General features: G+C 40.2%; 1 protein-coding gene across 1 annotated transcript in view; it reads left to right on the top strand.

Annotated features, from left to right (window-relative positions):
• Nucleotides 1-8421: 8421 nt before the first annotated feature.
• Nucleotides 8422-13909, top strand: part of LOC308131865 (FERM and PDZ domain-containing protein 4-like) — a gene marked incomplete at both ends in the record, with an annotated part of 29865 nt that continues 24377 nt past the window's right edge. Inside the window, one exon of the mRNA XM_080498738.1 lies at nucleotides 8422-8465. Within this exon, the coding sequence (XP_080354864.1) occupies nucleotides 8422-8465 (44 nt within the window). The remainder of the gene's footprint in view (nucleotides 8466-13909) is intronic.

Raw genomic sequence — 13909 nt, forward strand, 5'->3', positions numbered from 1 at the left:
TCCAAAGTGAAGGAGTGAGAGGAGGCAGACGCGCGCCCCGTGCGGGCGCGTCACCATGCTGATTATGAAATACGCGCCTCGTTATTCCCAGGTCACCTCTTCCACCTCCACAAGTCTCCGTGTGACTCACAACTTCCTGCTCCCTCCAATCGAATAACGACTGCAGAAAAAAAAAAGAAGAAACTTGGTTAGTTTTTTCCCCCAAACACCAGAACCAACTAATCGACGAAAAGCCTTTAATTTACAAGGCGATGACTCGGTGAGCACAGCGACTTTAAAGTTACTCATGGTGCGGCTTTGTTGGAAAAAAGAAAGAAAGAAGAAGAACAAAAAACGTATGGAAGATTGCATCCCTACTTATTCATTTTGTTTTTTTAAATAGCATTTTATCTCTCATGGTATTTTTTAAAGTAAAACAGCACAACACTGAGACCCGAGATCACATATCGCCGGTGATGCTGCCATGAAAGACAATGACCTCGTTGCTGTCAAAGTATACTTGTATATAACTACAGCCTCAAAGACATTCTGTCAGAGCGAGTTTGTAAAAACATAATGCCACAGCGAGAGAAGTCTTATTTTTTTGACATTTTACTGTATTTTGCAGCAGAAAGTATCACTAAAATTGGGCTTGTGTTGCGATTATAGTAATTTTCCATAATAATAGTTTAGTTTTCGCAAAAGTGTAGACATCTTCATCAAGTATACCGTAACAAAAAAGTTCAGATTGAATGGTACCATGGCACTATTTTATTAGTCTCACCTGCTCAAGAAGAAATTAGACTGTTTGTGCCCCTGAACTAAAATGTTTGACAACCCTGAGCTGGTGGCACTAAATTAAAAAGGAAGCATTTTATCAGAATAAAAATATGTACAATTGCATTTTAACTTGCTTATTTTCCTTTATCTTAATGCAATTCTGTTAAGTGTGTAACTATTGATTGTGGTGCTTTTAAATGTGTGCTTATTAAGATGTTCGCCAACGTAGTTCTAAGGTTCCCCCAACAATTACTTTCAAAGAAGATTATTTTCAACTATTCTCAAAGCACCTTATAAAGAAAATAAGTCATGTGAGGGAGTGCACTTGTATAATTCATATATACAATGTATACAATTTTCCTTGTGAAATAGAATGACATAAACATGAATGTAGTGACTAATTAGTCAACAAAAGTCTTCTTTACATAGTCCTAATCGCACGGTTACTAAATGCTGTTGTTATTATTATCTTATCTTTGACAAGGCTTTCAGTTATACGGAAAAGTATAAATTGAAGATGATGATTGGAGATTAATAAATGTGGAGTAAATATTAATGCATACATCACAGTGTATCACAGCCCACACACAATTGAACTATCTCAGTTGGATTGGTAGATCTATTATTGATTGTAGTTGTAGAAATAATTTTTGTTGGAGGCTTGCTCACACAATAAATGACCATCGTGCAACGTGGAAACAATATAAAAGGAATAAGGAAATGTGCTATATATGTGGCAGGTGCTGATGGCTATATTTCTAATGAGGCACTTTAGAAGCCAGATGTCGTGAAGTTAAGCTTAAAACTCTTCCACCTTTTCCTTCATTAAGACTAAGACAACCCATTCATTCTGACTGAAGGCAGGGTAAACCTCGGCAGGTCTCCAGTACATCATAGGGCAAACTCAGAGATTCCAACTAACAATCAAACTAATAACTATGACTATATGATGGGAAATTTAGACGAAAATAGATGTGGAGAGATACCCCCCCCCCACACACACACACACACACACACACACACATAATGGAGAACATGCAAACTCCGCACTGAGAAGCTCACAAGCCCGGACTTGAACTGATGATGTGTTTGCTGTGGGACCAGAGTACCGACCATTTCTTTGGCTGAGTCATAGTCAATAAAATGTCATACAGACCTTTCCCACAATTTACTGCCCTCACTTGTTCACATTGCCCCCCTCCACACACACACGCACACACGCCGCCCCCCTCCACACACACACACACGCACGCACACACAAGCTGTAAGCCAGTTGAGATACATGGCATGCAGTGCCCTCAGGGCAGACTCTTCCTGTGGGAGCCCTGGGGAAGGGACCTGTGCGATAACATGACATGTGAACCAGCACTGTACGGCGACGATAAGGATTCATCAGATACTAAGGTCCACCAAACAGACAGGGGAAGTGGCGATAAGAGGCCGGCCTTTGCTTTTGATCCACTTATTTGGTGCTGGCGAGGTTTGGAGTAAGACTCAGAGCAGATTTTCATCGGATTTCCCGTTATGTCATGTCTCAGAGGGATAGATGCAATTCACCATCAACTAGCCGTGTGGATGAAGTAAGAAGAGCCATCTGGTTAAAACAAATCATGCACAAGTGCTTTTCTAATATCTCAAGACTGAATGTTACAGAAAGCCTGAAATGTAAAACAGCAAGTTTATGTCAAATCCAATTTATATTCTTGAATAAAAATAATGACCTTCCTCTTGATCAGTTGACCAGCACAGTGCAGACTTACAATACAGTTGAAATATAACGAGCAGTACAATATCAAACTTGCTGGTAGGCATACTGTTAATACTGCCGTCTCAGTGGAACTGGGCAGGTTTCTGGAGATGTACGTGGGAGGCAATAACTCAAAGTGATTTATTAGGTCGGTCCTCAAGTGCTATTAGACTTTGGGAGGCACATTAACTGAAAGAAAACAAGGCTCACTTGTAAGCGTTTAGATATGCTTCTTGAGACTTCTTAGACCCTTGATGGTAATATAAAGATTATATAATAATTGAAGCAATTTCTTCCCTTTTAACTAAAGTGGGGGTGTATGTAGCAGCAGCAAGAGTCGTCGCAGTAGTAGTAGTAGTAGTAGTAGTAGTAGTAGTAGTAGTAGTAGTAGTAGGTATGTACAATAAATACGAGAAGTAGTACTTCAGGACATAGGAACAAATTACTGATAATATTCAGTTTGGCACAGACATTGGTTGACAATATAGTATAAGCACTTTGACTCCTCAACTTCATTTCAGTCACGGCACAGTATGCGGCACAAATCATCAATAGCAAACCTATTTTTATTGTTGAAATAAAAACAAGCTTGCACCCAGCTAACTCTACCTAAAACCCTAATGTGCATTTCATATGGGTTTTACAATGGTTGCATGATGACTATAATACTTCATTGCTTCAGGTAAATCAAGCAGTGCAGCTGTTATTAAATACACAAAATAAGCAAATATATAAGCATATATTCCCTCCGAGCACTCCAGTTTCTCCCCCACAACCAAAAAACATGCATGTGAGGTTAATTGGTGACACTATATCGTCCCTAGGTGGGGCATAGTGTCATCTATCCATCCATATACATCCATCCATCCATAGGATACATCCATCCAGCCATCCATCCATCCATAGGATGGATGGATGGATGTATGTGGATGGAAGTTGGCATTGCTGTATGCAAAATATTAGCTGTTAACAGTGATGTCTCGGAATGAATGAAATATAAAAATATAGTTTGTCCCTTGAGGTATAGATATTTTTTTTTCTTTTGCATGTGCAAGATATCATATCCAAATCAAATCAATTATTAACATGTTCCTATAAATTAGAGGCTTACATCATGTTTTGATTAAATGTTTTGACTCAGTAACCTCTTGATAAAGCAACCAGTGTCGTCTTTAAATATCAGATATTCTATATTCGTTTCATTTTTTTTCAGTGTTTTGAAAAAAATACTGAGGGCATTAATTTAGGAGGGGCATAAAATGTTTTATTTCATTTTCGCAATTGGATTCACCACCAGCTGTGGGAGTGAAACTCATAGCTGCATTACCACATGCCAGAGGTAAATTCTGCACAAAGAGCGTGCCTGCACAGTATTATATAACTGGTGTTTATAGAAAAACTGACAGTGAGGATTCCATTTCCGGCACCACTGAGCCCCTTGCAGTGCCTTGTTTCTGACACTTGTCTGTGCTGGTGCACTGTGGAGCTCAAGTGCAATGCAGGCAGCTCATGGCGTCACAGTGTTATGAACATCTGATATTACACATTAAAGCAAGAGTCTATCTTTGAGAGCCAAAAAAAAAAAAGGAGTGAGAATGACATGGTCACTTTGCAAATATAGACATTTCCCCCCTGCTCATCTGCTTCTCAGCCATCAATGAGCAGATGCTAAAAAAAAACAACCTGATGAATTGAAAGAAAACGAGGTCAACTTCTTCTTAAATTGTAGCTTAGTAGGGCTGTTATGTAGAAAGGACACACCCTTTTATTGCACTGTTCTGTGTATTTATTCAAAGTTACAACAAAATGGTTGAATTCACTTTACCTCTGCAGAGATGCAAAAATGTTTAACTCAGTGAGTCATCGCAGACGCCCCATAATTTCCAGGAGACTGTACATTTTGAGGTTTAAACATGTGGCTCATGCACCCGCAGTGTTGATGCCTTCGGCACAGAGTAGAAACACAATGCATTTGTCTTCTGAAAGCTGAGAAGTAAAGACAAAACACAATTTTCAAGCCCCTTCAGTAGAGTGCAACTAGATCAGATTGGTGGGTTTTCTTATTACTCGGATTACCATCTCTTGCATTTGATAGCACATCTTTTCTACAGTGAAGGGGGAAATTGGAGGTAATGGTGAGAGGAAAATGCAATCTTGATGTCAGACAAGTATTTGATTAACCACTTAAAGAAGCATCCCTTGCCTCAGTGCTAAGCCACTCCATCTCATGCTTCCACTCAGTGTGATCTTTCAAACATTACTGATCACAGGATATTGATTTTTCATTCTTCTCAATATCCCCTTTGCTGTTAATAGAATTTACACCAGACTATCAATGTTTTCAAGAAGGGGCCCCCTCCCTACCCCTCTCAGTACTGCCGGGATCTCACCCGCGGAGAGGGCACAGTCCATGCTTGCCCTCCGTTAGGTGCAGTTGGGAGCATCTACCTGAGAAAGGAGACATGGACACTGGCAGCATAGAACAAGATGAAAGTTGCGTTGGATGCAGTTTGGACCAGAAGCATGAGCAGCAGAGGTGAGTCTGAAGCTGTTTTACTTCCTTTCACCAAAAGGGAGGCAGGGAATGTTGATGGTCTATAACAAAGCTAGATCTTATACATTCTGTGGGCCACATGCTACCCCCTGGTTGTCCCAGATAACGAGACAGCCAAAATATCATGAGATTTAATGTATATGTTGTTTGTACAACTGCGCTGCCTTTATTGATCCAATGAATTTATCTCATGCTTATGGGTGCTAATTTACTCATCTTTTTTGTTGAAATATTACAATTTTGACCACTATTAACAGGCAATACCCGTAAAGGAATACAAACACTTGACTGATTGTAATGTTCTTTTTATTCAACTATACATCCATACTGAACAGAATTGAGTAGAACGTATAGCTCTGCCCTCTAATCTAGTGCCACTTCTCTTGTGCCCCTTTTGGGAATTTATCCTTGTAAATCCATTGTTGAGTTATATTTCCCACTGGACTGCACTGACTCAAAAGGCCTATGTAACAAGTCAAATATGCTTTTACTTGAGTATAAACTATTTCCCAAAAATGTGGTCATGTTTATGTCTCAATCAATGACAAAGTAATAATACATTATTGTATGGATAAATGATTTTCTACGTCAAAAAAAACCCAAGTCTAACTTCAGCCAGAGATTCAATTTTCTGTCAAGAGATAGTTTTATCTGTATTCTTGAATGGATGAGATCTGTAACTAATTTCCTTTTAACAATGATCACATGCAAAAGCTAATTATCTTCCATATTGTCGCTCTAATAATTACTGCAGATTCTGGCCAAGAGCCTTGGAGCCCTGCCTGCAGCAACACAGTGCTTTTGATTCAAGTGACAATGTCGGTTTGGTGACCTTAGCAGCTTTCCACGGGCACATTGATTTTTCTCCCACATTACAGATAATTGCTGGATGCTGTGAATCCTATCCTCCCAGGGCAGCAGGGAGGAGCTTCTGTAGTGTGTTGACACAAGAGTGGCTATCTGATTTGAGGAATGTGATATCCTGGGATCTCATTGAATGTGATTGACTTATGTGTACTTCCTGTCTATGGTATGAATGTATTTACCAGCTTGTTTTTATGCTTCCGGGGGTGGTTAGTGCTCTCTTTTACTGACGGTGCCCCAAAAAATAGAATAAGTAATGAATGATTTTCTCAAAAGGCAGCTCACTTTAATGTTAATGTGTGATTTAAGTCTTTAAGCATTTCAGTCTTCATGAGAGCTAATGCTTTGTCCATCTCGCTTTCATGGCTTTCTAACTTGTTTAATTCATTATGATTAATTATCCATTCAAGCTTATTGTGTGATGGCAAGGAGGATAATCATCCTGATACAAATTTGTGGATAACTGGTGTAAATCACATTATTTGAGGGGAAAAAATGAATCCAGCAGATTGTACAAATACAGCTGTAACCTTTAGTGAGGGCCAACCAATAACTCTTATTATATTAATATGATTTTCCCTGTTCTGCATGAAGCTACTCTCATCATTTTATGCAAATGCCGGCGTCTAGTGTTTGTTCTGCCTCATAAAGTAATGAAAAAGTCACTTCCACTGGTAAAGTCACTTCGACTGTTATTATATGAGCCACAAATGTGCTTTGGTGGTCAGAAAATCAACTTGTATCATCTTGTTTCATGTTTTTGTTGCAAACTGCACATTTTGCAGGACCTATTTGAGGGCAGCCAGTGTCCTTCTGTCTATTTGTGTGATTAATGAGAAAATCATAAATATCATTAGCAGTCACATAAGCAGTCAGATCAAGATGCTTCACATTGTCCGAAGAAAACAAATGAGTTATCCACCCACAAACATCACAATGACTGGATGAGTCTCAGAACACACACTGCCCATCATCACCATCATCTTAAATCCAGACAACATGCTAAATATGAGTCTTTGCCATACACGCTGAGCAGGGTCATTGCACTTTGCACATGCCCCATCCCCATTCTAAGTGCCGTGGCCTGTGTGTCACAGAAAAACAGGCCACTGATGTAGCGTCTTACAGCCCAGGGGCAAATGTTAGATCACGTGATCGGACGGAATCATGCGTGGTATTTATCTTGCAGAAAAGTCTGCTTTTGTCTGCTTTAACCCCTTGCTGCACTGCATTGTGGCCATATGGTCATGCCAAGCTCCTGGATAAGCATAAACAGAGAGTATTGGTATAACTGGTGGAGTAAACAGCATGCTGTCGCAATATTGTGGTGTTTTATGTGCAAGGCAAAACATGCCTTCGTTAAAAGCCTGCAGAATTTTTTGTTGCACTGTCTGATAGTTCAATAGGAGGCTGAACTTTTACTTGCCGCTGTGTGTGTGTATACACGGCATGGGATGTGTTACGCAAGCAACTCCATTTGCTTGCAGAGGCAAAGACACGTGCCTCAGTTCATAACTAATGGAAGACTGTGTATGCCATTCATGCATGAGAAAATCAGCATGGTATAATACAGCGTGAACTATTGTGATTTTAAAATGCCACAGCACTATGAAAAAAATCCAACATGTTGACAAAATAATGACAGGTATTTAATAAACATAGTGTGACACGGTGCGTTATTTCAGCAAGCAGTGAGATCGTGGGATATTAATGAGTAAAAGTAATACCTGATGCTAGCGTATAATATTTAGGTTAAGATCTAATTGTGTGGTTTATATAGGATTTAGGTTTGGCTCTGTTAAGGGTGACAGTTGGCAGGCAGATAGTGAGAGAGTTTGGATTATGGTTAGAGCTTAATTTTTTAAGCTCTTGTGGATGATAAAACACATGGCATTTCCAAATGCCCCGTACAGGGATGAGATAAATGTTTCAGATACTGTAATTTGGTTGTGTGCTGAAATATTGTAAATAATAACAAAAACAGTGATGTTTATCAGCTTGTGCCCCGACTGGAAACACTCGGGTATATTTTAAGCCTTGTGATAAAGCCAACGGAATAACGCTGAAATATGAAAACACCACAGGTGAATTTTACCCAGACACACCATGTTTTTCATAAGAGCCTCTCTCATTGAGACAGCTTTAACCAACACAGCAGCCCATTGGACTCCAGCTGTTCAACATTGATCTCTCTGTGTTTTCTGATGCAGTGGCCCGGAATGTGATGTTATTTCATTACTGAGGCAGAAGCGACGGGCTCGGTCTCCGCCCCCAGGGTACTGGCCCCTCACTTGGACAGGAGCACTGTATGTAATAATAAGTGAATGGCTTAGTCAGACAAGCTCAGTTGACTATTCAGAGTCCAAATCAAGCATCAAGAAAGTCTGGAGTGGGGAGGAAGGACGCAAGCATGCATCAGTGAAAGAGGCTTGAAAGGCCTGGACAGGAAATACAGAAACAAGTGCTGCATGATACTTGACGAGGCTTGTCATCGACAATGGACCAGGATGACAATGAACTCGGCATCTTCACTGTCATTCAGTGAGTAGTACATGCTGCAGGCTGGTGTTCTGTGCTCTTTTTTTTTTTATATATATTAGCCAGAAATGATTATATAATGATATAATCCAAAATGACAGTTTGAACAGAAGTTGCCCTGTGAGTTTTAATTGTTAGGACTTGTTTTGCTTACTTCCTTAAAAAAAATCCTCCTCAAACTTGTATTGGTCATTTTTAGCAGATTTAAATATGGGCTCTGTAAGTGTTTGTAAAAATGAGGAACTGATTGTGGTTTATTGTTGTGATGTAAATCACAGACTAAAAGTTGTGGATTAGCCAGTGTATTGTGTTCCTCTGCTCTGCAGTAATGCCGCATGTTTCTGTCCAGGCAGTGCAGTGTCAATCAGAGTTTATTGGCTTCACTGTTGGGTTTTTTATGTCTTTGCACCTCAAATATTATGAAAGTGGTGTTGTTTAGTCAGTCTACTTCAAGTACTACAGAATTTCCTTTTACGTCACGATTTCCATTTGCTGCAAAAGCTTTTCTTTTAAGTGTCACAACTTCAGATGGTGAATGCCAAAGAAACATGTTCTGCTGTCAGTAAAATATTCTTATGCAATGACAGCATTTCCTTCAGATACTGTATATAAGCGATATACAGTATTATTCTGAATATTTTTCCATTGACCTCTTTTTATAGCCACTTGTTGCTATGCACGAACATCGGCATGCAAACAAAAACCATACATAATTTGATGGCTGTGCTCCATTTACTGTAGATGTTTGAGCTCAAAGGTGCAGTTGATGCACATGTTCATTCCACTCGTTCCCTTGACTCAGTGACATTATTTGTCACACCACTAACATATTGTCTGTTTGTTAGGAAATAGTTAACTAAAGACACATCCACCATAACTATGATAAAAAAAAAAAAAATCCAGTTGTCGTCTGTGAAATGGCCCTGCTTGTTGTTCAGTGTATGGTGGGGGCTGCTAAATGTCCGCCCAGGATGAATGGATAAATGAATGAACCAGCCTTGACCTGCCACTGACCCATATGGAAATGTTTAATAAGCTGCAGGTTAACCAGGCACACAATGGTTATGGTTATTGAGCACCTTGGCTGTCGCCCCACCATGTTTTATTTTGTCTCCACAGAATAGGCTGCAGCCTCTCAGTATTACTTTGAACTTTATCAGAAGGTGTAGTGAAACTGGTAAATCAAATCTGTAATCTTTTAAAAGCATTGCATAGCCCAGCCAGGTAACACTTCACTTCTTATCCAATTAGTCACGCCACTGAATATTCATGGCATAACAGCGTTCAGATCTTTAAACTCTCTCCTAAAAGCTGTTTAATTCACTGAATAAATCAGCCACAGCAACGGCATAATTAGTGTTACGCTCAGAGACCGGGAAAGTTAAAGTACTGCGGTAGCTTCCAGGCAGATACTTGTCGACAAACACACACAAACAAATAAAACTGTACGATCGAGGCAGTTGAGGTTGTTGTCTGTGGCCGGTTTGCTGGGGTAGTGCCACATCTGGTTGAAGTCCAGGAGCTCCCTGTGTTGAGATTTGAGATAAGTCAAAGCAACGTAGTTCCATTGTCGTGCTGTACAAAATAAAGAGTGAAACTTATTAAAAAAACATGATTTCACGGTACCCATCTGTCGACGTTTCCCTCCTGAAATTTACAGGACGGATGTTTTGCGCATTGTTTTTCATTGTCAGCGACTGTGCTCAGTAGTTATACCTAACTCATTACCTTTTAAGGTAGGCAACCTGAGCCAAAGCCAGTACTTAAAAAAATATAAAAAATTAAGCACTGCAGTGTTTTAAATGGCCTTGACTGAAATCAGCTGTTTTAAAAAGAGGACTTGAGAGAAGAAGCTCAGGATCAGTGAGGCAACAGGGTTTTATCGGTCAAAGCTTCAGCCATAGTCGCCTTAGATCACGCTTCTGTCTGACCCTAATATCCTCTGCCACTCACGTTGGCCTCTGGGCCACAAACCCAAATGGACAAACATAACTGTCCAGAATACGCTGAGTCCTTCAATCCTCCTGCTACACCAACACTGCATTTAGAAGCAAATTGTCAGACATGTTCTTGTGCTCCTCAGTGCAACCTTGTTGTCTTGTTTATACTCAGAGACAGCCAGTGGCCTTCTTTCGGCGACGTATTGTTGGGGGTTCCAAAATATAATTAGCCTGCGCTTTAGTCGCCATTTAAAATACAAATGATTAAAATCATTATATCAAATCATACCACAGATTTAAATGAGTTATGTTCATTTATGTTATTCTAAAATAAGGACGATTTTAAGGTTCCCCCTTTTCAGCTGCATCTTTTCTACAGCAGCAAACAACTCTAATCCTGACTCTGAGTGGAAGTGACAACATTCTTTATTCCATGTATCACTCTCAGCAAAGGCACATTGACTCACTCTGCAGAGGCTTACAAGTTGTGGCATTTTAATATAGGATGGTTGCGACTTGACCAGGGAAACAGTTACAAAATGCAGCTTAAGACTCCCTAACAAGAACCACGCAATATTTGCCTTCTATGTATTTGTATTTATTTATCCTTTGGTGCTTGACATTTGTATTGATTTAACTGTTTATTATTCTGCTGGGCTCCCGATGAAGATTCAACCTGAATTTAACAAGGAGGATATTTCGTATTACTCATGTTATTTTGAATATATTCTGATCTAAATATACATATTAAAAATTGCAACTTCACAGTCTTTATTTTTCCATTTGCTGTTGTTTACTTGTGACAGTAAACTGCCGTAGTCACACACATTGTTTGGCAGGTGGAGCAGATTATTTTATAAAATACATTTGATGTTAGTCTCGCCTTGTGTTTCACCAATATGATGAACAGAGTAAAATGTTACTGTGCGAAGTTCCTTTCATCCAAACTGTCAGAGACACGCAAAGAAGCATCACACCCACCTGGATCAGAGATGAGGCTAATTGGCTTTTAGTGGATCTTGACAGAGGTCCCTCATCTGGGATGTTTGATTTATGAAGACTGATTCTTCCTGTTTGAGAGAATATACCTGTGGCAATTTTTCATCTGGAGACAGGGCTGTGGTGTGGAGTTGCAGTGGTTATCTTCAGACGTCCATATAATGAGTGGCATTGGACGGTGAATACTAAATGCACTGGAAGGTTCCACAGCATGACTGAGATTCCATTGCAAACTAATCAAATACACAAGACATCTATCATCATGCAGTCTGAATGCTGAAGATACAGAAAGAAAAACCTCTTCATCTCTGTTGTCGATGTTTATTAATGTGTGTGTCTTGTTGTCCTTGAAGGATATTCACGATGCATGTGGCAATGTAACAGTCAATCTTTATTGTATCGCTCATTGCATCACATCTTCTGTTGTTTGAGTTGTTGTTTGACTGCTAAAATGCTTGGATGCCTTATGAATGGCATCACTGAGAGTGAGCATTCAGCGGCTGAACTGTGTTGAAAGGTCAAAACAGATTCACTGTACAGTATGGGCATCCTAATTTGCAGCTGTGAGGCAGAGCGTTCCGATGGGGAGGCGACACATTAGGTCCCCCTGTCTCTCCAGCTGCTCCTGGATTACGTTTTCACATACACTGTGTGCAGATGATGACTTGTATCTGTCATTAATTCTTCATTTTTTTTCTCCAGCTTTTCTCACATCCTCGAGACACAACATATCTCATTACTGGGGTATACTTGGAAGCAGCATTGCATCATTGTGCCATTCTTTGCACATCCACAAACACAACATCCTTCTACATTTGTCTTTTCCCTTCCACCCTCATCTCCCCTCACCGCCGCCACCCCTGTTCCTCCCTCCCTCTGCCCATCGCTTCGTCTCTCTCTGCCTCTCTCCAAAGCTGTTGTTACTGTGCGGCTCCCACACATCATTCCACTGCGATGGAAATTAAATGAAGGTGGCTTAACGCAGCTAACAGAGGCATGCTTTGAAGGATGTAACCAGGGAAAGCTGCGCTGCCAGATCCTTTTCCATGGGCTGTGGATTTGCGCTGCTGAGGCGAGGACACAGCAATCACTCAGCCATGCAGAAGCGCAGACAACAGGACTAATCTCTCCACCTGACTTGTGGAAGACCCACTTTTTTTTTTTTTTTTCCTGAATTATTTATTCCCTGTTGCCGAAGACAGTGTGGGGCAATGGAGCCAGAGTGAAGTTAATAGTGAATTTGTGGACTTGACTGCAGTCTGCAGCACACATGGATGTGTTCAGCTTTGTGAAGATGCCAAAGCTGTCAGGGTGAGTCCGCCGGAAGCCGCTGTGTATTTGCCTGCGTGGAGATGTGCCTGTTCGGTCTCTGGAAGGTGGTGGTCTCTGCGTTCAAAGGCATGATTCAGAGAGTGACATGGCAATCATGGGGAGGAGCAGGATTGAAGTGCTGAGTTATTGATTGTTCAAGAGAGGAAGTTGTGCAGTCATGTATGATGTGAAATGAATGAGCAAGTGAGGGAGATGGAAGTGGGGGTGGATGCAAGAGGATGATGCGGTTCATGTACATATCTAAACTGTATCTAAGTTGATGTGTTGCTCGTACCAAAAGCAGTTTATTCTGGAGTGTTTTGTAATATCATATGCTTTTTGAAACAGTTAGAAAAAAAAAATCTGCTCACGTTGTGTAGCATTTCAAGTCACTCTGGTTAATGAGCCGTGGGAAATGCTGATCAGTTATCAGCAGAGTTGTAGTTTATTTTGCCACATTCACATTATAGTTATTGTATATTAAACAGCTTTTTTATCCCACAAAGAACTGCATGATTAGTTATTGGCTATTAGCCAGTGTTTATGACTAGTAGTTTAATCTGTTCAGACAAGTTTGTGTGCACAAACGCTTAGCGATAGGGAGCTACCGAAATAATAATTTTACAAAAATAGGACAAGAAGAAATACCATTTCTCATAGCAATAATTTGATACTGACAATATGGAGTTGTTTTGTTTTTCAAAGAACTGTTGGGAGGTATTTGATTTACTCTGTAAATACTACATGAGCATAATTCCTGAAGAATTCATTCATTGGCACAGCTGACACCTCACCTTTTGCACACACGGGTCTGCTGGATTGAGTTGATCTGACCCAGTGGACATTAATCCTCCTAGGAGATTTAGCTCCATCAGAAACACCACAGGCCACTGGTGGGAAGAACAGCTGATGATCGACAAGCTACTCCATGTGCCACCAAAATACCCATTCAGGGTACATAGTACTGAATACTTTCACGTATGAGTCATCCACAAATTGCACTGGCAAGGTGTCCACTTTTCTTAACAGAGACAAAAAGAAGTGCAGAATCCTTCATTTCAGGATTCAGTACTATTCCACTGAATACAAAATCATCTTCTTTTTAAATAAAATCCCTGCAGGGAGTAAGAATTTTCCATAATATGATAAGAGCATTGTTTTCTAGTGGGAGCGTTTATGATGCAGCTCCCGGTGGAC

The sequence above is a fragment of the Blennius ocellaris genome (assembly GCF_963422515.1).
Source record: "Blennius ocellaris genome assembly, chromosome: 6".
Classification (NCBI taxonomy): Eukaryota; Metazoa; Chordata; class Actinopteri; order Blenniiformes; family Blenniidae; genus Blennius; species Blennius ocellaris.